This window comes from Scyliorhinus canicula, chromosome 3 (assembly GCF_902713615.1).
Source record: "Scyliorhinus canicula chromosome 3, sScyCan1.1, whole genome shotgun sequence".
In the NCBI taxonomy this organism is placed as follows: domain Eukaryota; kingdom Metazoa; phylum Chordata; class Chondrichthyes; order Carcharhiniformes; family Scyliorhinidae; genus Scyliorhinus; species Scyliorhinus canicula.
The window spans coordinates 106235764-106258780 of NC_052148.1; the positions used below are offsets into that span (position 1 = coordinate 106235764).

Sequence of the window (23017 nt, forward strand, 5' to 3'; positions counted from 1 at the left end):
GGGTGAGGCACTCCCAGCCGGGGCCTGGAAACAAAACAATGTTGTTCGATAGCGGGAGCACCAGAACTGTCCCCATCCACAATGGACTCTTTATTTTTAGTTGAATGGCATCCACATTCTTTTTTTGCTTGTTCAATGAAACAAGTGAGAGTTTGGGTAATGCCATTTTAGTCTTCAGCTTTCAAGCTTGAAGGATGTAACACATGGCTTATAAGTGATCACAGCGCTGCTTTTTTACCTGCCAGGCAGGTTTTTAGGCACTTTCAGAATGTGATAAAAAGGCTCTCCTATTTCCCTCGTGTGTAAAGCTGGTGTGCAATAAAGATCAAAAGACTTTCCAGCCACCTCCACCACGCCATTAATCTTTTGCGTGCTTTTTGTGTAAGGATTGATGGGACTATTCTCTCTGGTCTTCAAAGCTGCTTCGTGTTTATACACCTGCTAATTGGGTTCAGGGAAAACCATGCCCCAGGTCACCAGGATTAGAATGGGATTTAGAAACAAGAATGCTGGAAATATACGGCAGGGCTGGCAGAGGGAAAGAAAGATAATACTCCACCTTTCATCAGAACCCAAAATGTCTAATTGATAAAGCCTTTCTTTTAATTTCAATTCCGAACAATACATACTGATGATGTATGAACTCCAGTATAATTTTGTTGATGCAGTTACCCAAGAAGATGTCACTATGTTGTGGCCGTTGCTACAGTTGTACCTCATCCCCCTCCTTCAGTTACCATGGCCTAACTTGGCATTGGCGACCATGGGCCTCCATTGTTTTGGCCCAGGAATATGCTTGGCAAAGCACTGCAGTTGTTGCCGTTGCCTCCTGCAGTATGGCAGATCAGGAAACTCCCCAGCTCATATCACCTGCCAACAGGAAGGAATTACAGGCTGCTATTCACTCGGTTTACCCATTTTATAAACACACCTTCTGTGGCCATCAAGTGCTGAATTGGGACATGAACCTGGAGCTTCTGGCCTAGAGGTGGGGATGCTACTACTGCTCCACACGAGCCCCACAATTCTATTAGTGTTAGTTAAGATTCATTTTAATTTCAGTGGTATTTTACAAAATATCAGTCTTGATTTGGTGCGCCTACACCATGTGGATTCTTCCCATGGAAGCAGATTTGTGATGGAGCGTGGTCTAATTAGTTGTTAATCTGAGTTAACTGGATGCCTGCTTATAAACAACGCGATTATTAAAGAAATAGAAAAAGCTGATTCACCACAATCCATCTTGTGTATTATCGTGGCTTAATTTATAGCTCCATCTAGTGGTTATTTATATTATGCCAACATTGGTCAATGGTTTAGTTTCCCTTATTTTACTAGTAGAATGGCCTCTACTGGACTGTAAATTCTCTGATAACTCGATGTGCTCAAGTCATTGAAGGTGGCAGGACCGGTTGAAGGAGCAGTTCATAAAGTGTACTAGGCTTCAATAGTAGAAACATGGAGTATAAAAGCAAGGAAGCTATGTTAAATTTTTTATCAAAAACTAGATCGTCCTCAGTTGAAGCATTGTGTCCAATTCTGCAGGTCACACTTTAAACATATGTACAGGCACTAGACAGAATATAGAGAAGATTGATGGGAATGGTTCCAGAGATCAGAAGCTTCAGTTACTTGGGGCAGCACAGTGGTTAGCACTGTTGCTTTGCAGCTCCAGAGTCCAAGGTTCGATTCCTGGCTTGGGTCACTGTCTGTGTGGAGTCTGCACCATTTTGGGCCAGGGTTTAGAGAACACCAAAGTATATTATGGAGTTCACCTGACTCGCACCTTTTAATAGATTTTGGTTATGGGGAGCACAAGGGCCCACTTTACAGGTGTGATGCAACAGAGATCTAAAGTATGTTTAAACAAAAACAATGTTCATTCTATGAATCCAGATAACATTTTATAAACATACAGTAAACATCTTATCAGCTACGAACTGATAATACCCACAAGTACAATACTCTATAGGTAACCCTTAATAACTTTCCTAACAACATCCAAAAGTCAAAAAACCCTTTTTAACAAAGATAGTAGGTTTGCATTCCTTACAGAAACAGCTATTACTTTGAAATCATCAAGTGATATGGAGACATTCTTTAGTAGGCAGAGAGAGAGAGAGCAACCTAAACACCTCTTTGGTTTGAATGTAGCTCCCCACTGAAAACGAAACTAAAACTCAGAACCAAAAAACAGTTTCCAGCTCAAGCCAAAAGTAAAATGCCAGAAACACAGCTCTGCTCCACCCACACAATGACATTAGTGCAGCTATTTGATGAACACACTTTTCTTAAATGGACCCTCACATGACAGCACATTCTCCCCGTGTCTGTGTTGGTTTCCCTCTGGGTGCTCTGGTCCAGTTTCCTCCCACAAGTCCCAAAAGACGTGCTGTTAGGTAATTTGGACATTCTGAATTCTCCCTCCGTGTACCCGAACAGGCGTCGTAATGTGGTGACTAGGGGCTTTTCACAGTAACTTCATTGCAGTGTGAGGCAGCAGTGCTATCGACAACTATTGTAGGACCCATCACTCCTCCTCCCCCTACCCGCAGATCAAATGTCACCTTCTCCAGGGCCAGAAACAGGTACCCTGCCACACCGAGGCACAGGGTGGAGAGGCTGAGCTCCACCCCACCAACAAGACCCGCCTGTGAACAATCAGCCAGGTGAAGACTAAAACATCTGCCCCTGCACTTGGCTGCAGCTCTGGCCGGTCCAACACCCCGGATATGGCTTCTGGGGAGCAGAACCCCTGAAACCGACCTCCGAAACCTTTCCAGCTTCGGGCAGACCCAAAACATATGTACATGGTTTGCAAGAGCTCTCCCACATTGCTGACAGATATCCTCCACCCCATCGAACAGCCGGCTCATCCTAGACTTTGCAAAGTGTGCCCTGTATGCTATCTTCAGCTGTATCAGCCCCGGCCTCGCACATGGAAGTCGAGGCGTTGACCCTCCGCAGCACCTCACACCAGGGGCTGCACGGCGGCACAGTGGTTAGAACTGCTGCCTCGCAACTCTAGGGACCCGGGTTCAAATCTGGCCTCGGGTGACTGTCTCTGTGTTTGTGTTGTTTCCTCCGGGTGCTCCGGTTTCCTCCCACAGTCCAAACATGTGCAGGTTAGGTGGATTGGCCCTTATTATCCAAAAGGTTAGGTGGGGTTACTGGATTTTGGGGATAGGATGGAGGCGTGGGCTTAAGTAGTGGGCTCTTTCCAAGAGCCAGTGCAGACTTGATGGGCTGAATGGTCTCTTCCTGCACTGTAGGGAATCTATGATACCAAAATACCTCCTCCAGTGCTGCCCCTGATGTGTTGGGTATGCTGGGTCTGCGAGGACTGCGTTTACCATAGCAGAGAGAGAGACAGGCTACCAACACTTGTAGAAGTACAACTCTATTTTATTTAACTATGAGCTGTTAAACATACTTGCACTATGGGTTGACACTATGTTAAGTTGACTGGAGATCTGAGGCTAGCCCGACCAGACTATCCTGCTGCCACATGGTAGATGTTCGTGTCGCTGATCATGGGCTCTGGCTGTCTCAGAGGCTGCATCCCAAGAGAGCGGGAAAACTAGTGCCCTCTGGCTTTATAGTGGCCGTGTCCTGTCTGGTGATTGGCTGCTGTGTTCTGTGTGTTGATTGGTCATTCAGTGTGTCAGTCAGTGTCTGTCTATGCACCATCATATACTTGTGTGTATATTGACATCTCCCAGCTATTCCTCCCACTTTGCCTTAACCCCCTGCATAGACACCTCATCCTCCTCTAAAAATCCTCCTGTAAACCACCGAGATGACCCCCCTCTCCAACCCCCTCATTGACAGCACCACCTCCAAGAGCGAAGAGGCAGGAACTATCAGGAATGTCTGGAAGACCTTCCTCGCAAAGTCCTGCACCTGCATATGCCTGAAACGTTCTCCCCACGCCAGCCCAAACTCACTCAAGCTCTTCCAAGCTCGCAAACCGCCAACCTTGAAACAAATCTATCATCTCCTTAAACCTCTTCTCTTCCTATTGCCGGAACCTCGCACCCATCCTCCCCGGCTCAAAGCCATGATTTCCCCCCTAATCGGCATTCCCTGACCCTGCTCCCAACCTAAAATACTCCCGAAACTGCCCCCACATCTTCAACATTGCCATCACAACTGGGACTCACCGAGGACTTTCCGGAGGAAACCCACGCAGACACGGGGAGAAAGTACAAACTCCACACAGATAGTCAACTGAGGTCGGAATTCAACCTGGGTTCCTTGTGCTGCGAGGTAGCAGTGATAACCACTATGCCACCATGCCGCCCATAAATAGGGAGAAACTATTTCCATTAGAATCATAGAATTTACAGTGCAGAAGGGGGCCATTCGGCCCATCAAGTCTGCCCAGCACCCTATTTAGCCCACGTCTCCACCCAATCCCCGTAATCTAGTAACCTCATTTAAAGTTTGGACACTAAGCGGAAATTTAGCCAATCCACGCAGACACGGGGAGAAAGTGCAAACTCCACACAGACAGTAACGCAAGGCCGGAATTGAACCCGGGACCCTGCAGCTGTGAGGCAGCAGTGCTAACCACTGTGCCACCGTGCTGCCCCATTGGTGATAGGTTTGAAAATCAGAGTGTACAGGTTTAAGGTAATTGGCAACAGAAGCAATGAAGGTGAGCAGAAACGTTTTCACACAGTGAGTGGCTAAGATCTGGAATGCGCTACCTGAGAGTGCGGTGGAGATAGGTTCAATCGAGCCATTCCAGAGAGAATTAGATTATTACCCCAAAAGGAAGAATGTGCAGGGCTACGGGGAGAAGGTGAGGGAATAGTAAATTGGTAAATAATACTTTGGGGACCCAGCACAGATATGATGGGCCGAATAGCCTTCTTCCCTGCTGAAGCAATTCTTTGATTCTGTGAGATGAAGGCAACGTGGAATTTAAAAACAAAATAGATGAAGTGCTTGCCCTGCCATTCTGTGCATTCCTCCAATTCTCTCTCTCTCTTATAGTAATTTAACACATTCCTAACTCTTTGCTTCATAAAACCTTTATTGTTTCTAAATTTTCCTGCTGTTCTGGTTGTGATGCCTATGTTTAATGTGAATGCAATGTGTTTTATTTTAAGGAAAGGTCTTTTCATTGTCGGCCATGAAATATATGATTGACATTTTATAAGGTACTTCTAAATTGTAAATTGATCCTGAGGTATGTGTTTACCTCAATATATAATTTCAATATAACTGTGGAACAATCAGTATTAAAGGAAAGAAATCATTCAGGGTAAGTTGGTGATTAAAGAACAGACCTCTTTTACTTGAGTGGCAATAGTCATCACAGTTTTCAGACATAGTCAAATCAAACCATGTTAATTCAGCAGAGAGCTCCTATGTTTATTCTCAACAGTGGGAACAGCTGCATTCTATTAGTCTGTTCAGATGATGGTGATGACAGATTGGATCCAGTCTGTGGAAAAATGACTGCGTGCAAAGGTTTAAACATATTGCATTGTTTTTGCCATCAGGGTCATGATACTACCGCCGCTGCAATAAACTGGGCCCTTTACCTCTTGGGGTCCCATCCGGATGCACTGAAGAAAGCCCATGAAGAGTTGGATGATGTTTTCGGTAAGGTTTTAAGGGACTAAAGTGCCTTTGTTTAATTCACCAAAGTGCTTCAAATGAAAATACATTTTTCGGAAATATCTAAAATGTTGACTTATTAGTAGTCCACGTAATATCAAGAAATGGCTGAAGGCACTGGATCCTGGAAATTATTATAACTGAATTATTATAACTGAATAATTGTTCGTATAGGAAATCAGTATATTATTTAAATAGCGAGAGATGTCAAACAATGTTCTGGTACATGAAACATAAAAGGTTAATGGGCTGGATTCTCAGTTCTCAGTTTTCACGGTGGAGGACACTAGTACCATTCCTATCGGGACCATTCCTATCAGGTTCGATTCCCGGCTTGGGTCACTGTCTGTGCGGAGTCTGCACATCCTCCCCGTGTGTGCGTGGGTTTCCTCCAGGTGCTCCGGTTTCCTCCCACAGTCCAAAGATGTGCAGGTTAGGTGGATTGGCCATGATAAATTGCCCTTAGTGCCCTAAAAGTTAAGTGGGATTACTGGGTTGCAGGGATAGGGTGGAGGTGCGGGCTTAAGTAGGATGCTCTTTCCAAGGGCCGGTGCAGACTCGATAGGCCGAATGGCCTCCTTCTGCACTGCAAATTCTATAATTCTATGATAACAGGCAAATCAGAGGTAATAGAAAGGGAGGAACTTAGAACAACCAACATCAATAGGGAAATGGTACTCAACAAACTATTGGGATTGAGGGCAGACAAGTCCACTTGGTTTGATGGCCTACATGCTAGGGTGTTGAAGGAAGTGGCAGCGGAGATTGTGGATCCATTGATTATAATATTCCAAAATTCCCTGGACACGGGAAAGGTTCCAGTGGATTGGAGAAATGCTAATGTTACGCCCTATTCAAAAGGGAGGGAGGCAGAATGTGGGAAATTACAGACCAGTTAGTTTAACATCTGTTGTTGGGAAATTGTAAGTATCAGTTATCAAGGAAGTAATAGCAGGACATTTGGAAAGTCAAAATGCAATCCATCAGGGCCAGCATGGTTTTATGAAGGATAAATCATGTTTGACTAATTTGCGAGAATTCTTTGACGATGCAACAAGCAAAGTGGATAATGAGGATCCTGTAGATGTAGTATACCTGGACTTCTGGAAGGCGTTTGATGTAGATCACATGGGATTCAGGATACGTTATGAGCTTGGATAGAAGACTGGCTGACAGACAGAAGACAGAGAGTCGGGATAAATGGGTCTTTTTCTGGATAGCAAGATGTAACAAGTGGGGTGCCACCGGGTTCGGACCTTGGCCCCCAGCTATTTACAATCTACATAAATGACTTGGATACAGGGATAGAAGGCTCTATAGCCAAATTCACAAATGACACAAAAATAGGTGGGACAGTAAGTTGCAAGAGGATATAAGAACCTTACAAATGGATAGAGGTAGGTTAGGAGAGTGAACCAAAATGTGGCAGATGGAGTTTAACGTGGATAAGAGACCATGCATTTTGGTCGCAAAAATGGGAAGGCAACTTATTTTTTTAAAAAGAGATATTTTTATTCCAAATGTTCAACTGTTTACATTTTACAACAACAATAACCCACCCAATACATTAAACTCTCCAACCACCCCCTCAGCCGTCAATGGTAACCAACTCTCCAAAATGCAGAATCATCAAGCTGTAGCTTTCGTGGAACCTATCATTCACCCCCTTAGAGCAAATTTCACTTTCCCCAGGGCGAAGAATCCCAACAGTTCCCCCCTGCCACGCCAAGGCACAGGGTGGAGAAGCTGATCTCCACCCCAACAAGACCCGCTTGCGAGCGATCAGCGAGGTGAAGGCTAAAACATCTGTCTCCGTACCCGTCTGCAACTCCGGCCGGTCCAACACCCCAAATATGGCTTCCAGGGGACCGGGCTCCATATCCAAAAGCTTTCCAGCTTCAGGAAATACCAGTACATTGGCATACGATTCGCAGGACCCCTCCTACACCACTCACAGATATCCTCCTCCCCCTCAAACAGCCGGCTCAACCTTGACTTCGTCAGGTGCGCCCTGTACATCACACATGAAGTCGAGGCATTCACCTTCCGCAGCAGCTCACCCACAGACCCTCCTCCAACGCTGTCCCCAACGCCTCCTTCTGCTTAGCCTTTACCCCCTCTATGGACACTTTATTCTCTTCTAAGATCCTCCCATAATTCGTCACAATGACCCCCACCCTCACCAACTCCCCCACTGATAGCATCTCCTTCAGCATCGAGGAGGCAGGTGATATTGGGAAGGTCGGGAAGATCTTTCTCACAAAGTCCCGCACTTGCATGTGCTGGAAACTCTCCCCCTGCACCAACCCAAACTTCTTATTCAGCTCCTCCAGGCTCGCAAACCGCTCTCTCAGAATCAAACTCTTCATATATCCCCCTCTCCTCCCATCCCCGGAACCTCACATCCATCCTCCCTGGCTCAAATCCGTGATTTCCCCTGATTGTCATCCCTCTGACAAGGCTCCCAACCTAAAATATTTTTTTCAGAAAATATTTCATTGAGGCATTTATAATTTGAACACTTTTCAACAACTGCATCCAACAGAACCCACAACAAAATAACCATCATCCCCCCCGAACACAAACCCCAACCAACATGGCTTATAAAAACACACCGCCAGCCCTCCCCGGCACCCACGCCATCGATTTTCCTACCCTTACCCAACCCCCTACATGAGCCTGACTCCATCCTTACCCACAAAGCCCCTGCCTCCCTATTCCATCCCATAACCTTCTCTGCATTCACCTCCCAGTAATACTACATCAGATTTGGGTGGCCTAACCCCCATCTGACTACCGTCTTCGCTGACTCTATAACCCACACTCCATCTTTAGCAGCAATGAAATGGTGGTCTGTCCCATCGTTTTCGGCAAGGCTCCCTCCTGACTATCGTGTCCTCAAACATTTCCACCAGCAACGGTGCGAGCTTATCCTTACATTTTTTGTAAAATTCCCCTGGGAGTCCATTCGGCCCCGCTGCCTTCCCCGTTTGCATCTTTCTGATTGCCGCCTTCACTTCTTTTACCTCCATCGTCTCCTCCAGCCCCGCCTTCTCCCTGTCACCCAACCTTGGGCACTCTAACCTCTCCAAAAACTCCCTCATTTCCCGCTCATCATCTGATGGCTCCGACTTGTACAAGTCCCTGTAAAACACCTCAAGCACCTTGTTAATCTGCTCTGGGCCACCACCAATTCCCCCCGTCCTATCCCAAAACCAAACTAGCTCCCTTGCCGCGGCCTCCCAACGAAGCTCACCTGCCAACATACGACCTGCCTTCTCCCCCTTATGAGACAGCCTCCCTCACCCTTATGAGCCGACACACCGCTTTCCCCCTGGACAGCATGTTCAATCTCGCCTGCAGCTCCTCTTTGCCAGGAGGCCCAATCCAGGTACCCCGCTTACCTCCCTTCCACCTCCAAAATCTCTTCTATCAACCGTTGACGTTCTTCCCTCTCCTCCCTATCCACCTTTGCCTCAAACAGGATCACCTCCCCCCTCCCGACCACAAATACCTTCAAAGACATCAAACCACCAACCGTGAGACTTCCCCCGTACAATTGAATCCCACATACTCCTCAGTTACCTTCCTCACCTTATCACAGAAACTCCAACAACCACACAACCATCCTCACCCCGCCTTCTCCGCCAACCCCTTCTCCAGCACCACATCCATCAAGTGTGGAGTGTGATCCAAGGTCACAATTGCCGAATACTGTGCCCTCTCAACTAACAGCACCTTTCCCATCACAAAAAAGTTGATCCTTGAGAACACCTTGTGTGCCGGGAGAAAAAAATGAATACTACCGATCCCTCAGGTGTAAAGTCTTCACGGGTCAGCCCCACCCATCTCCCTCATAAGCCTGGCCAGTGCCTTCTCGCTCTCCGATGGGATCAGTGAGCGCGGCTAGGACCTGTTCACTCTTTGCTTCAGCACTGTGGTCCTTTACCCTCAATTGGGCCTTTTGCAGCATCACTACATCGGCTTTTACACTCTACAAGTGCGCAAATATTCTTGCTCTCTTCACTGGTCCCCCTAACCACATGTTCCACGTCACACCAGGTGTCCCCCCCCCCCCCGCCCCCCCACCCCCTATGCCTGCCCTGTCCGCCATCATCATTGCCCGGACCCGCCCCATCCTTTGGTTACCGTTGACTCCCCACAGCCCCTTCCCAGAATCCCCTCCATCCACTTCCTCACGCAAACACCTCACCCAGTTTCACACCTGCTCGACCAGGCTCCAACAAGCACGGCCCCTCCCCCCACCACACTCTCATTCACGAGCCAGTCTTCATTTGCTAGCAATAGCAAGGTGATCCCTGCCACAGCCCTCCCTCATCCCAACCACACCCTCAGCAACCCAGACCCCCAGAAATCATTTGACACCCCCACCCCACACCAAAAGCCAACTCCACCCTCCTAGCCGTACCGTCAGAGTGGGGAGATTACAACCACTAAAGAGAAAAAGACACATCCATAAGAAGAAACATAAGCACATTAAAACTCTCCCCATTGCGAATAGCTGAAAGAAAACCGTTCCCAGTCAACCTCCTCCAAGTCCTGATCCCAACTCTCATCTCAGTCCCAGTCCTTCACGAACGCCTCCACCACCTCCGCCGTTTCAAAATAAAAGTCCTTTGAGTTATGAGTCACTCTCAGCTTCGCTGGGTAGACCACTCTGAACCTCCCCACACTGCGGTACAGTGCCGCCTTCACCTGTCCGCCCACCTTCTCGCCTGCTCCACCATAAGACCTGGATATATATGTATACTGACACCTTCCCACTTCACGTCCTGCTTCTGATTTGCTCAGCTCAAAACTTCCTCCTTCACCTGGTAGCTGTGGAAGCAGATTATGATCACCCTTGGTGCCTCATTGGTTCTGGGCTTCGGCTGGGGCGACCGATGCACCCTGTCCAGCTCTTTCTCCTCCCCCAACAACTTGGCGAACATGTTCACAAAAAGCTCAGTCGACGTCTGGCCCCCCAGCCCCTCAGTCAAACACACGATCCTCAAATTTTGTCTGCTTGACATGTTCTCTAGGTCCTCCAGTGCCCGCAGCTCCTCACCCATCGAGGTGAACTGGTCGCTATGTTGCAATAATGTCTCCTCCACCCCTTTCATCGTCTCCCTTTGCTCCCGCACATTGACCAACGTCTTTCTTAATGCCACCTTTATTGGAGCAAGCACCACCTCCACCCACTCTTTAAGCAAAACCATCATCTCCCTCCGAAGCACCTCTCAATGTTTGGCAAAAAGCCGTTCAAACTCCCCTCACACCACCTAGGTCAGAGTTTCAACTGTGAGGGGAGCGGCCCCACCTGACAAACTAGCCCCCACCATCTCTCCTCCTGTCGGACTCACAGCAGCATTCGCTGGTGTACTTTTGCTCGCCCCCTTTCTTCCCAGACCGTTCTCCTGGAACTTCGACATTGACCCATTCCTTACGACTTCCCACACCAAGCCATCCAAAAAGTATCCCTGAGACCAGGCATAAAGACGCAAAAAACAAAGACTTTAGCAGGAGCCACCCAACATGCGACCTCCATCTAAATATCGCCACCAGAATTCCCCGGGAATGCAACTTATTGTCCAAGTGGGGAGAGATTTTGGGGTGCTCTGTTGCAGAGGGATTGGGGGTGGGGGTTCTCATTCTTGAGTCGCAGAAAGTGAGCATACAGGTACAGCAGATAATAAAGAAAGCAAATGGAATGCTGGCATTTATAGCAAAAGGAATAGAGTATAAAGATAAATTGTTGCAACTGTACAAACCATTGGTGAGACCGCACCTTAAGTATTGTGCATCATTTTGGTCTCCTTATTTGAGGAAAGATGTAGTGGCATTGGGGGAATCCACGCCGAGATGTAGGCATAGCAAGTAACTAGAAAGGCAAGTAAAATGTTGTTTGTTCCAGTAAATTGCATTGAAATAATTATCCTTCATTAAGATAATTATAACAGGTCTGTTATGTAGAATAACCTTGATGGTTATAGGCTCAATAATAACCTGGTAAACAATATGGATTCAGAGGGGGAGGATTTAGCCTGATCAACTTGCTCGACCGTTGAGAATGTGACATGCCACTTCCTCTTCCCCGTCCCACTTTTGGTCCTTGTTATAACCTGCCTGCCTACCACTGGCTGGGGGCTAATGGAAATCCCACAATCCTTTGGGCGTATGAGCTTCCCTAATGAGGGGGGCGGAGAAATCATTAACAGATTCCCTGCATAAATAAATAAAGCTGACCAGTCTGGAACTGGCTAGAGGAGAGTGAACAGCAAGGGAAGCTGCTGCTGCTGCTGCTGCTGCTGCTGCTGCTGCTGCTGCTGCTGCTGCTGCTGCTGCTGCTGCTGCTGCTGCTGCTGCTGCTGCTGCTGCTGCTGCTGCTGCTGCTGCTGCTGCTGCTGCTGCTGCTGCTGCTGCTGCAGCATATATATGTTATTGTAAATAAATGTTATTTCTTTCTATCCTTCAACTCGTGCTGGATTCTTCGTGGCCCTCACAAAAGTCCTCTTCGTTCTTCTTCTCCTCCCCCAACCCGCAATGCAATCCTTTCACTCCCCTCCAAGGGCAATATTAAGAATAGAAAAGCAGAATGTTATTGTTAATATTGATGTGATTTACACATGTTTCTATAATTCGTTTATTAGTCTAAAGATTCACTTTTTTGATTTGATGACACTTTTCCTCAGGTAATTCTGACCGCCCTGCTACGATGGACGATCTGAAGAAACTCCAGTATCTTCTGTGTGTTATTAAGGAATCTCTGCGATTGTTCCCTTCTGTTCCAATATTTGGCCGTACTTTGCTTGAGGAATGCCATGTGGGTAAGCTCGGCAGTTTTTATCCTTTTACCCTTTTGAAGTAACGGAGAGTAGGTGTAATTTATCATTCGCAACAGGAATTCCATTATTTTTCCTCCTGAAATATTTAAGTTGACTGGCTTATAGCTCCCTGGGCTAGTAGGGCAGCCACTATTTCCAAGCAAAGTAGCAAAAATGTCTTTAACTACTTGTTTTCTTAATTACGATATAGCACAGTGCGTCTCTAACTATGTGCATGGGGATCTGCAGAGACCTCTCAGGGGATCTGTGATGCATATCTGGCCATACAGTCTGCTACTGTGGGCAGCCACCCAGATCTGGTCAATGGTAGGGAAGCGAGTGATGAGCGGAGGTGGCCTTTGTTCCTCTGGTGCCCTCTCTGTGTTCCGACACCTCTTTTGCTCTTTTCGTGACAGTTTTGGCAGTGAGAAGCAGGTACAACCGTCTAGCCAATATCTATACGTGAATCTGTTCAGCGTTTTCTTTGGTTTTTTTGCCACCTTAACTAATGGAAGATAGCAGAAGCCCCATTTACACACTGTCAGTGATGATGGAGGAGGAGGAGAATTCCCAGGAAATTCACTGGTTCATGTAACAGAGGAGGATATGAATGGTAAAACCAAGGAAGAGGTGTTTTGAGGGGGCAGAGGGTGCTGGCAGAGACGTATCACTGGGGGGGGGGCAGAGGGTGCTGGCAGGGATGTATGACTGGGGGAGGCAGAGGGTGCTGGCAGAGACGTATGACTGGGAGAGAGGGGGGAGGCAGAGGGTGCTGGCAGAGACGTATGACTGGGGGGGAGGCAGAGGGTGCTGGCAGGGACGTATGACTGGGAGAGAGGGGGGAGGCAGAGGGTGCTGGCAGGGACGTATGACTGGGAGAGAGGGGGAGGCAGAGGGTGCTGGCAGAGACGTATTACTGGGAGAGAGGGGGGAGGCAGAAGGTGCTGGCAGGGACGTATGACTGGGAGAGAGGGGGGAGGCAGACGGTGCTGGCAGAGACGTATGACTGGGAGAGAGGGGGAGGCAGACGGTGCTGGCAGGGACGTATGACTGGGAGAGAGGGGGGAGGCAGACGGTGCTGGCAGGGACGTATGACTGGGGGAGAGGGGGGAGGCAGACGGTGCTGGCAGAGACATATGACTGGGGCAGTTTACTCAGATAGAGTGGAGCGAGGCCATGGACATATTTGATGATAAGGGCCAGGATTTTAAAGTTGAATTTGTTCATGCACAACAGCCAATGGGACATGAAGACGACAAAGGTAATGGGGTGACGAGAATTGGTTGACCATGAATAAAATAATGAAAAGGGGTGGCTGCATTTCAAGGTCACTTTATAAGTGACATCCTGTCTGTCCTGAAAAAATGATTTGCACATGTTTTGTATAAATCTGTGCTGATGTTCCTTTATTCCATATATTCCATTAATCCTGTGCAAATACTGACTTCATATTGGGATAAACAGGACTTTATCTTTTCCTAAGGTCAATATTTATGCAATTGAGTAATGCAGCTGAAGTATTTTGTTGAAGCTGCAAAACTCCATCTGATAAGTGAAGTACAGATTAAAATGTCATCGACTCTGATTCTCGACCGTGGTTCTGTGTCTTTTAAATTGTGTTTTAATTTTACTTCTTTATAAACATTTTCTGTCAAGTTATGTTGTGAACTGCAGCTAGCCAAAGATGTGTCAGTGATGCGAGGTTACGGGATAGGGTTGGGGAGTGGACCTAGGTAGGGTGCTCTTTCAGTGGGTCGGCGCAGAATTGATGGGCCGAATGGCCTCCGTCTGCACTGTAGGAATTCTGTAATTCTAGTGTAGAGAAGGACATCCAAGCCTGGACTTCCTTATGTTTTGGCAGTGGGTAAGTGTCTGTTGTATTGGATACTTCTCACTTGGCACCTGTCTAATGTTGGCCATTGTATTTAAATGAGACAGCAATTAGACAGTGATGCCATATGTCACACATACTATGCAGGGCTCGTCATCCTGTTCAAACTAAGTTCTTTCAAACTTTGCCAAGAATTATGTCTGCAAACACAAGGGGAGTGAAATTAATTAATGCTGATATCAAGCTGCCAGAAAATTGGTTGCCTATTTTACAGAGCACTAGATTTTTTTTGGATTGAAGTCCAGGATAAACTGGGTTGCTGACCTCTCCTTGGCATATAATACTTCTCTGACTAGCCAGTAGACGTCACCGAGTTGATGGACTGGATTTATCTCCGAGTTATTCAACTCTCTTCAAATTCGGTGGTCCAGCTGAACTATTGGAGAACATTGGAGTTTAACCAGTGATATCACTAGAAATTGTGAATTTAGCCACAAGAGATATCAAATCATCTTGTCTGTTTTTTTGGAAAAAATGATTTGCAGATTTGTCACCATCTTAAAAAGGAATACTTGATGATGTGTAAGAAAGCTGTGGTATATTGGAGGGTTCAGTTGACCTGCAATGGGATTGTATGGTGCCAAATTTATGTCACTGTTATAAACTGCTTGGTGGCAGTGAACTTTGGTTAACTTGTAGCAACCCTGCTAATGTGTCAGAGGGTGCAGGGTTTGAATGGCTCTGCTGCTATTTGTGGCTCTGAATTCTGGATTGATGCCCAGGCGTGTGCATAACTGGTGTACCCAACCCGTCCCCTCCAGCCCAACCCCTCTAACCCATCTGCTGCTCCTTTTAAAAAATTTTATTTAAAAAAATAAATTTAGAGTATCCAATTAATTTTTTCCAGTTGAGAGGTAATTTAGTGTGGCCAATCCACCTACCCTGCACATCTTTGGGTTGTGGGGACGAAACCCACACTAACACGGGGAGAATGTGCAAACTCCACACAGACAGTGGCCGGGATCGAACCTGGGACCTCGGCACCGTGAGGCAGCAGTGCTAACCACTGCACCACCGTGCTGCCCATGCTGCTCCTGTAGCCTAGAAAACTTGCAGCATGTAGGACTAACCATCCTATTGGTTTGTGTAAAGATGGCAGGTGCATTCACATTGCAACTTGTCAGAATATCAGACAGCCTGAAAATCTTTCCTCTACTTTTCCAAGGCGAGATTCATGACCTGAGAAGGAAACAAAAATGACCATAGACTGCATCTGTATCGTGATTGTTCAATAAGACTCCATTTGCTAGCCTCAGGATAGCATCTTTCTTTGTCATTTTTGTTTACCTAAAACCTACTAACCACCCTGTAACGATTCTAATTTCTCCGTAACATTTTCGGAAGGGTAGCTCATTCGTGAATATTTTAAAGGTTTCCATCAGTGTTATATTATTCAACTTCTGTCTTTCAGGAGGCTTTAAGATACCCAAAGGAGTCAACGCTATGATAATTCCTTATGCCCTACACAGGGATCCCAAGTATTTCTCAGATCCTGAGGCGTTTAGGCCAGAGCGATTTTCAAAGGAGAATTCAAATAAAATTAATCCATATGCATTCATTCCATTTTCTGCTGGAATTCGAAACTGCATAGGTACGTATGCCTTACAGCAGAAGAAACCTCCTGCTAGAGTACAATACATTTGGAAGCCCAGTGAAGCGATATGTGAATAAGTATAAACCAAAGTTTTTAACAGAACCATGCTGCTTTAATTTTACATTGTTAAAGCCAAATGTCAGTGTTTCTACTTTGGGTATAATCTGGAATTTGGACACAAGTTTCAAAGTAAAGTTACAGTTTGGGTTTCCACCCACTTTGATTTACATAATCACTAGTGTAAAATCTTAGATGGATCAGCACAACAATTGGGCAGCCTGATAGAATGTTATTTGTTCTTTCAGCTTTAGAAATTATTAATTGTATTAAAGAGTGGCGGCAACCTGATGGTGTTTTATTAATACAACCAACAAAAGCTTTATCCCCAAAACATAAACATTTTTGAAAGTACCTAGACTCCCATCTGTGAAAACCTGAGTTTAGATCACTGAAAATGACTATTCAGAATTATTTAGCCGTTTCACTGGTGTACATTAGTTTCTTAGTCAGTAAAATATTTAACATATGTAAAATCTTCCTTTAAAATGTGCTGACTAATGCCTGAGTGGCAAAAAAAAGGTGAATTCAATTTTGATCTCAAAGCGAGTTGAGGGTTCCAAGGTGGCAGACAGGAATGTGGGGTTGAATCCACAGTCAGATCAGCCATGATCTGAGGGACTGAACAGACAACTTCTGAAAACAGCATTAAATTTAGTAAACACTCAATTTATGCTTGATGAAACTTGCGTCTCAAATTTTGTGATAATTTTCTTGACGTTCACCAGCTAAATATGTCCCTCTTTGATAATCTTTTTGGTGATTATGCCTTAATGGCTGTGGGTGGTTTATGTGTTTGATGGATTTGGTAATCACGGGGCAGCAGGGTAGCATGGTGGTTAGCATAAATGCTTCACAGCTCCAGGGTCCCAGGTTCGATTCCCGGCTGGGTCACTGTCTGTGTGGAGTCTGCACGTCCTCCCCGTGTGTGCGTGGGTTTCCTCCGGGTGCTCCGGTTTCCTCCCACAGTCCAAAGATGTGCGGGTTAGGTGGATTGGTCATGCTAAATTGCCCGTAGTGTCCTAATAAAAGTAAGGTTAAGGGGGGGTTGTTGGGTTATGGGTATAGGGTGGATACGTGGGTTTGAGTAGGGTGATCATGGCTCGGCACAACATTGAGGGCCGAAGGGCCTGTTCTGTGCTGTACTGTTCTATGTTCTATGCTTTGCTGAGATTAATTGCATCTCAGAGAAAATATTCTCGATGTTTGTTGAAAAAGTATTTGCACTGTTGAAAAGAAAATAATGAGCAATCACTTGTTGCTTAAAAGCAGCCTGTGGCTTGGTTCATGGAGATCATTCACTGGGTTGTACCCTGGACTTCAGCCTCAGCCTCCACACACCAAACTCTCACTGTGTTAGCATTGCTGTGATTCTCCAACTCTGTTAAATAGCTCAATCTTCCCGCTTCCTTTCCCCACAACCTCCCTTTAAGGTTGACAGCCTGGCTGCTGGTGAACCACAGAGGTAACTTTGTATTGCTGGAGACCAGATATCTTGAGTTGTATGCAGTGGCAGAGGCGACCTGAATTTCAGTGCTGAGACATCGACTGATTTCCTCAGCTCTGATTCAGCCCACTGGACGAAATGCCAGAGAAGAACTAGAATTTGCATTTTGGGAGCTCTGCCAGTCCTCATAATCAGTGAGCCTGTGTAACTGAATAAAACTCTTATTGTAGAGCACCAGAATATTGTGTGCCTCCTTGGAGAGCCCACTCTAAACACAAAACCACCAACATCGCCCCTAAAGTTCTGGCCTTGCAACCTGCACCCTCCTCTTAAATCCCTATTCCTTCCCTCCTCAACCTGATGCTCTATAGCAACTCCCTTCCCTTCCCCCAACCTCTCATCTCCAGCCCTTTGCTGCTATGTATGTCCATCCTCCTCTCCCCCCCCCCCCAATTACTGGCTGAGGTTGAAATGAAATGGTGTACACTCTGTGTCCCGTTTGATCCTGAACCAAGCTTCAAACTTCACATTGTAGCCACCACCAAGAAACCCAATTTCTTCCTCCATTGCCACTGAAACCAGGAATGTAATAAGCTCCTGGCTAGGCCACTCCAATTCTATTTCTCAATGGCTTTCCAAGCCCTACCCTCCATTGCTGCATCCTGTCCAAAAGGTTCCCATCCACATCCTAACCTGGTCTAAATCCTGGTCCCCTGTCCTGAAAGCATAACAGCCAAAATGGCAGTGTTTTCCAAAGGGCCATTATTTTGCCTGGGGTTATTCATGAGTGCCCTGCCTTCTCAACCTTGTCCCTTGTCTGAGGTGTGGTGATCCTCAGGTTAAATCACCACCAGTCAGCTCTCCCCCCTCAAAGGGCAAAGCAGTCTAAGGACTCTGATGACTTTAATTATCTGCACTCTGGAACATCAGCTGGTTTACCTCCTCAATCATTAACCATGCTGTTAGTCATCCTCTTTGTCACTTGTCCCATCTCTCCTCACAGTTCTGTGAAGTGCTTTAGGATGCTTTATGATATTAAACTCACTGGATCAGATTTTCCTCTGAGCAATGAGGGCTTTAAAAATGGTAGGTGGGACCCAAAGCCAGGATTTTTGCCTGCTGCTGGTAATTTTGAGCAGCGTGGGATAAGGAGGTTAACATTGGGATTGTTAACATTCAGGCTGGTGTGTCAATGTTTCTAGCACCATTGCAGAACTAGGTATTTTGGACTTTCTGCACTTTTGATGGAATTGGGCTGGTTTTGCCAGGCAATGTGAATTATACCTGTTCAGAAGTATCATGAACCATGCTTTTCAGGCTGGAACCACAGTACAACAGATGTTGCCAACATTATATGTCATAATGGAACATTGTAGCAGAAGTTATATATATTTTATATAACAGCTCAGGAGGATTTGTTAACACAGTTAAATGGAATGTCAGTTTGAATGCCTGGCTGATTTCCAACCTATTACTGAATTCGGCTCAGCAGAGGTTGTTGATATTAATCTCAAGGGTGTGTGTGAGCTTACTTATTTTCACAGATTTGAAATGACCTCACAATTATATGGTTCATGAGTGTTGTTTTTAGTGGATACTGGGTGGGTTATTTGGGGGTGCAAGGGGGTGAGAGGGTAGGGGGAGTGGATAAGGAGGCCTCACACTCATCTGCAGAGCTGGGACGTGATGAGCCCTTTAACCTGGCTGCCTTGGCATTGACCTGCCTCTGGCCCACTGTGGGAGATGACAGACCCAATTCCAGGCTGTCATTGACTCCTCTGGATGAAAATGGCAGCAGGGAGCACTGCTGGATAGGAGGCAGGGTCATGTTGTCAGGAAATTCCCCTGACTCCTACTACAAAGATGAAACCCGGACCAAAAATTGGAAGTTTCAGCGATGCTTTGAAATTCTACATCTAATGATTTTTTTTCCAAAAATTTGATTTTAGGTCAAAAATTTGCACTAATGGAGGAGAAGGTAATTTTGTCCTCCATTCTTCGACGATTTCACATAAAAACAAAACAAAGTCGTGAAGAGCTCCACCTTGTGGGGGAATTGATTCTGCGTCCACAGAGTGGCATCTGGATAGAACTTCACCACAGAGCACAGTAAATGTTTTCAGGAGCAAGATGCCCAATTATCGAAGTACTGGTTAAAATGATACAGCACATTTTGTTGTGTAGTTTTCCTCCTTCAAACTGAGAGAGAATCATTTTGTGAATCCAAAATATTTCTTATTTTGTAAAATCGTAATTTGTGTGCTGACCTTTGAATTGTAGTACCAGGTATTTACATTGTTGCAAGACTGGATTGTTCATATAGTTTTGATTTGCAGTTGCTGCATATATGCCAACATTCATAGGAACGAATGATGTTGCTGATAATTTGCTGATATATCATTGTGCTCTAAGGCATTGTTACCAGCAGGTATGGGTTAAAGACCAAAAGAGACCATGAAATTGATACTATAATCATGGCAAGTCGGGATCCTGTCTTAAGGACCACAAATTCTATTTTTAATTGAAGCGAGTGGAAATTAAATTTGGGTGGAGAGTAAAATGGACAACCAAAATTCAAGCTTCTGAGATGAATTGATATTCTCAAGTGCCTTTCTGAAATAGTTGATTTTGAACTGGTTGTTTAAATTTGCTGTAAAAGGGGCTGTTTAGCACAGGGCTAAATCGCTGGCTTTGAAAGCAGACCAAGCAGGCCAGCAGCACGGCTCGATTCCCGTAACAGCCTCCCCGAACAGGCGCCGGAATGTGGCAACTAGGGGCTTTTCACAGTAACTTCATTTGAAGCCCACTCGTGCCAATAAGTGATTTTCATTTCATTTAATTTCATTTCAATTGATATTTGCAAGTAAATAGAGCAGACAAATCACAGTTTATGCTGCTGGTAACTGAGAGCTGGAAGGAACTGAGTATTTGTTCTGCTGTTGAATGCTCTTAAGATGTTTGAACAAATCTCAAAAGCAGATTAAGCACAGATTGTGAAAATATCTATTCAGAATATCAATTTTTATGTATCAGTTTAATATTTTTTCCAATGATATCAACTTTTGTTTTCTGTAAAATGGCAGTTCGTTGAAACATTTGTCAAATCAGTGGACAATGTAGTGACTAAATCCAATTGTATTTTTTAATAAAAGTACCAAATGTCACATACAGGAGTCTAATTGTGTTCTTTTCTTAGATTAATATATTGAGAATAACAGGTGGATAGGGAATGATTCTAAACAAAATGGCCTGGTCAAATTATTTTGAAACGTATATAAAGCACTGTTTCCTGTGGGTTTAAATGCGTCAGCAGGCATCCAAGTCTGACGTATCAAGAGTTGAAGTGTCGATGGGAGAATGTTTTTCAAATATTTAAACCTTTCCTTCAAAATGTTTTGAATTTTAATCGGGTTTTTGGAAAGAAATATCTCAACTGATTTTCAGTTATCTACTTTGAATGGCAGATTGACATTGCAACATATTGTGATCACGTTATATGTAGATAAAATCTGATAAACAGATTAGCTTTTTCAGCACTACCTTTCAGAAAATGTAGTTTAAAACATTGAATCATAGCATACTTTGAAATTTTAAAAATTAGATAGCTATTAATTTCTCTGGCAGTTAGAAAAGAGGAGCTGAAGATACTTTGATCAAAGGTGGTTATAAACATTGTGGGTCGGATCAATGGGGTTGTTTCAGATGTATTCAAGCGTGAAGGGAAAGATAAACAAAAAAATCTCCAGCCTGCTGTGTATAAACCATTAAGCTGCCAATCAAAGGCTAGTTAGAAGTATGTCACGGTAAATTAAATGATTACAAAGGTTTTAAAGAACCTCAGGGTATTTCAAAGGTTTTCAAGCATTGTGAGCTTTCTAGACAGGCCCAGAGACTTCAAAAAGCAGCTGTGTTGAAAGCATGGGGCTGAATGAGCAGATGTGAAGAAAGGGAAAGTAGTTGAGGCTTCCTTGCTTGTATCTTCAATGAACTGTCTGATCTGCTTGTCAGCTGTCAGGCAGACCAGTTCAAAATTAGAAGACCACTTCAAAGTTTTCACAGTTCACAGAAAAGGATGAAGATTTTGAACAAGAGATGCCTGAAATCACCATGCCAAGAGTGACCTTCAGTGTGACCAGGGGCATTCCAGACATGGGACTCCATCGCAAGGGAGTGTTGCAAGTTCAATCCATCACTCATAGCCCAAGCCCTTCTAATGCCCAGGATTCTTAACAGACCCTCCATCTGCAGCCTGGCAGCAGCAAGGGCACATAGGCCATGTTCTTACTGAACCCCCCATAGGTTCCAATGCGCCAGTCCAGGCTGTCACTGCCAGATGACAGGTGGCAGAGGACAGATGAAAATGTCTAGGGGTGAGGCCTTGAGAGAAGGCCTCAAAGGGCCTTACCCCCCCCCCCCCCATGCATTTGTGGTGGTTGCTGGGGGTGGTACGGGTGACCTGTTACCTCTGTGGTGGGTGGAAGGATGCCCCTCTTTGCTGAGGGATTGGGAGTGCTCTCCATGTCAGCCTGGGAATCAACATTTCCATTGTGGAGGTGGAAGGGGGACTTATCTTTGAACACTGGAATCAGGGCACCTGTTAAAAATGGTGTCCTGAGATCAACAAACGCACCCTGGCTGGCAGGCTAGCCACGATGCCTACTTTGGTATGCTAAAGTTGAGGGAATCCCACCTCGGCGACACTCTTCTTGCCAATGGGAACCACTCCAGTTTTGTCTCTGGTGGGAGCATTTAATCTTGAAACCAGAGATTTGGGGCCTATGTCCACATTTGAAAATGTTTTCAATTTTGGATACCTTGATGCACATTTAAAGCGACAGTGTTTTGTTAAGCATCATCAAGTTGCATATTGCAAAGAAAAATTGGGGGAGATTCTGGTATTCAAATTTTTGAAGCTAACAGAACAAGTTGATAAATCTGTTTCGACCCTTGGCATTATATATAGAGGCATAGAATACAGAAGCAAGACAGTTAAACTAAGGCCGCATTTGCCATTGCAAGTCTGCCCTGCTACTTAGTGAGTGCAGAGAATTTGGCCACACCGTTCGCTGGTGGCGCGATTCTCTACACCCGCCACTTGTCAATGGGATTTCACATGGAAGACACCACATGCCACCGGGAAACCCATGGGTGGGTGTGCATGGCCAGCGGGAACAGCTGGAAAATCCCACCCTAAGCACTTCTAGATCACTGACTAGGTCTGAGCTGAAGTATTGGGTGGGACTTAACTAATGGGAAGAAAGTTCCATGGCGAGCGCATTTAGCCACATGTTTCTTGGTGCTCGCGGCGCCGAGAAGCCCTGGTTAGATGGGGGTCCTCAGCGGGGAGCACACGGCCCCGTTTTATGCATTGAGGAGCTCTGCTCACCAGAATTCCTCAATGTAGTGAGAAAAATAGCGTCCCGATCTCTGGGGGCCCTCAAGGCAACTCCTAACCCATCCCAAGCCTCAACGCACTTCGGGTGTTCCCGTGTCTCCCCGCACCTGCACAGGTTACCCCCAGCCCAATCATCACCGTGCAAAAAATGCCAGTTTGGCAACGCCAACCTCTGCTC

General features: G+C 45.7%; 1 protein-coding gene across 1 annotated transcript in view; it reads left to right on the forward strand.

Moving 5' to 3' along the window:
- Positions 1-20612, forward strand: part of LOC119962863 (cytochrome P450 4V2-like) — a 55775-nt gene extending 35163 nt beyond the window's left edge. Inside the window, exons 8-11 of the mRNA XM_038791063.1 lie at positions 5514-5616; positions 12324-12458; positions 15758-15937; positions 19394-20612. Coding sequence (XP_038646991.1) covers positions 5514-5616; positions 12324-12458; positions 15758-15937; positions 19394-19557 — 582 coding nt within the window. The 3' untranslated portion in view covers positions 19558-20612. The remainder of the gene's footprint in view (positions 1-5513; positions 5617-12323; positions 12459-15757; positions 15938-19393) is intronic.
- Positions 20613-23017: the final 2405 nt, after the last annotated feature.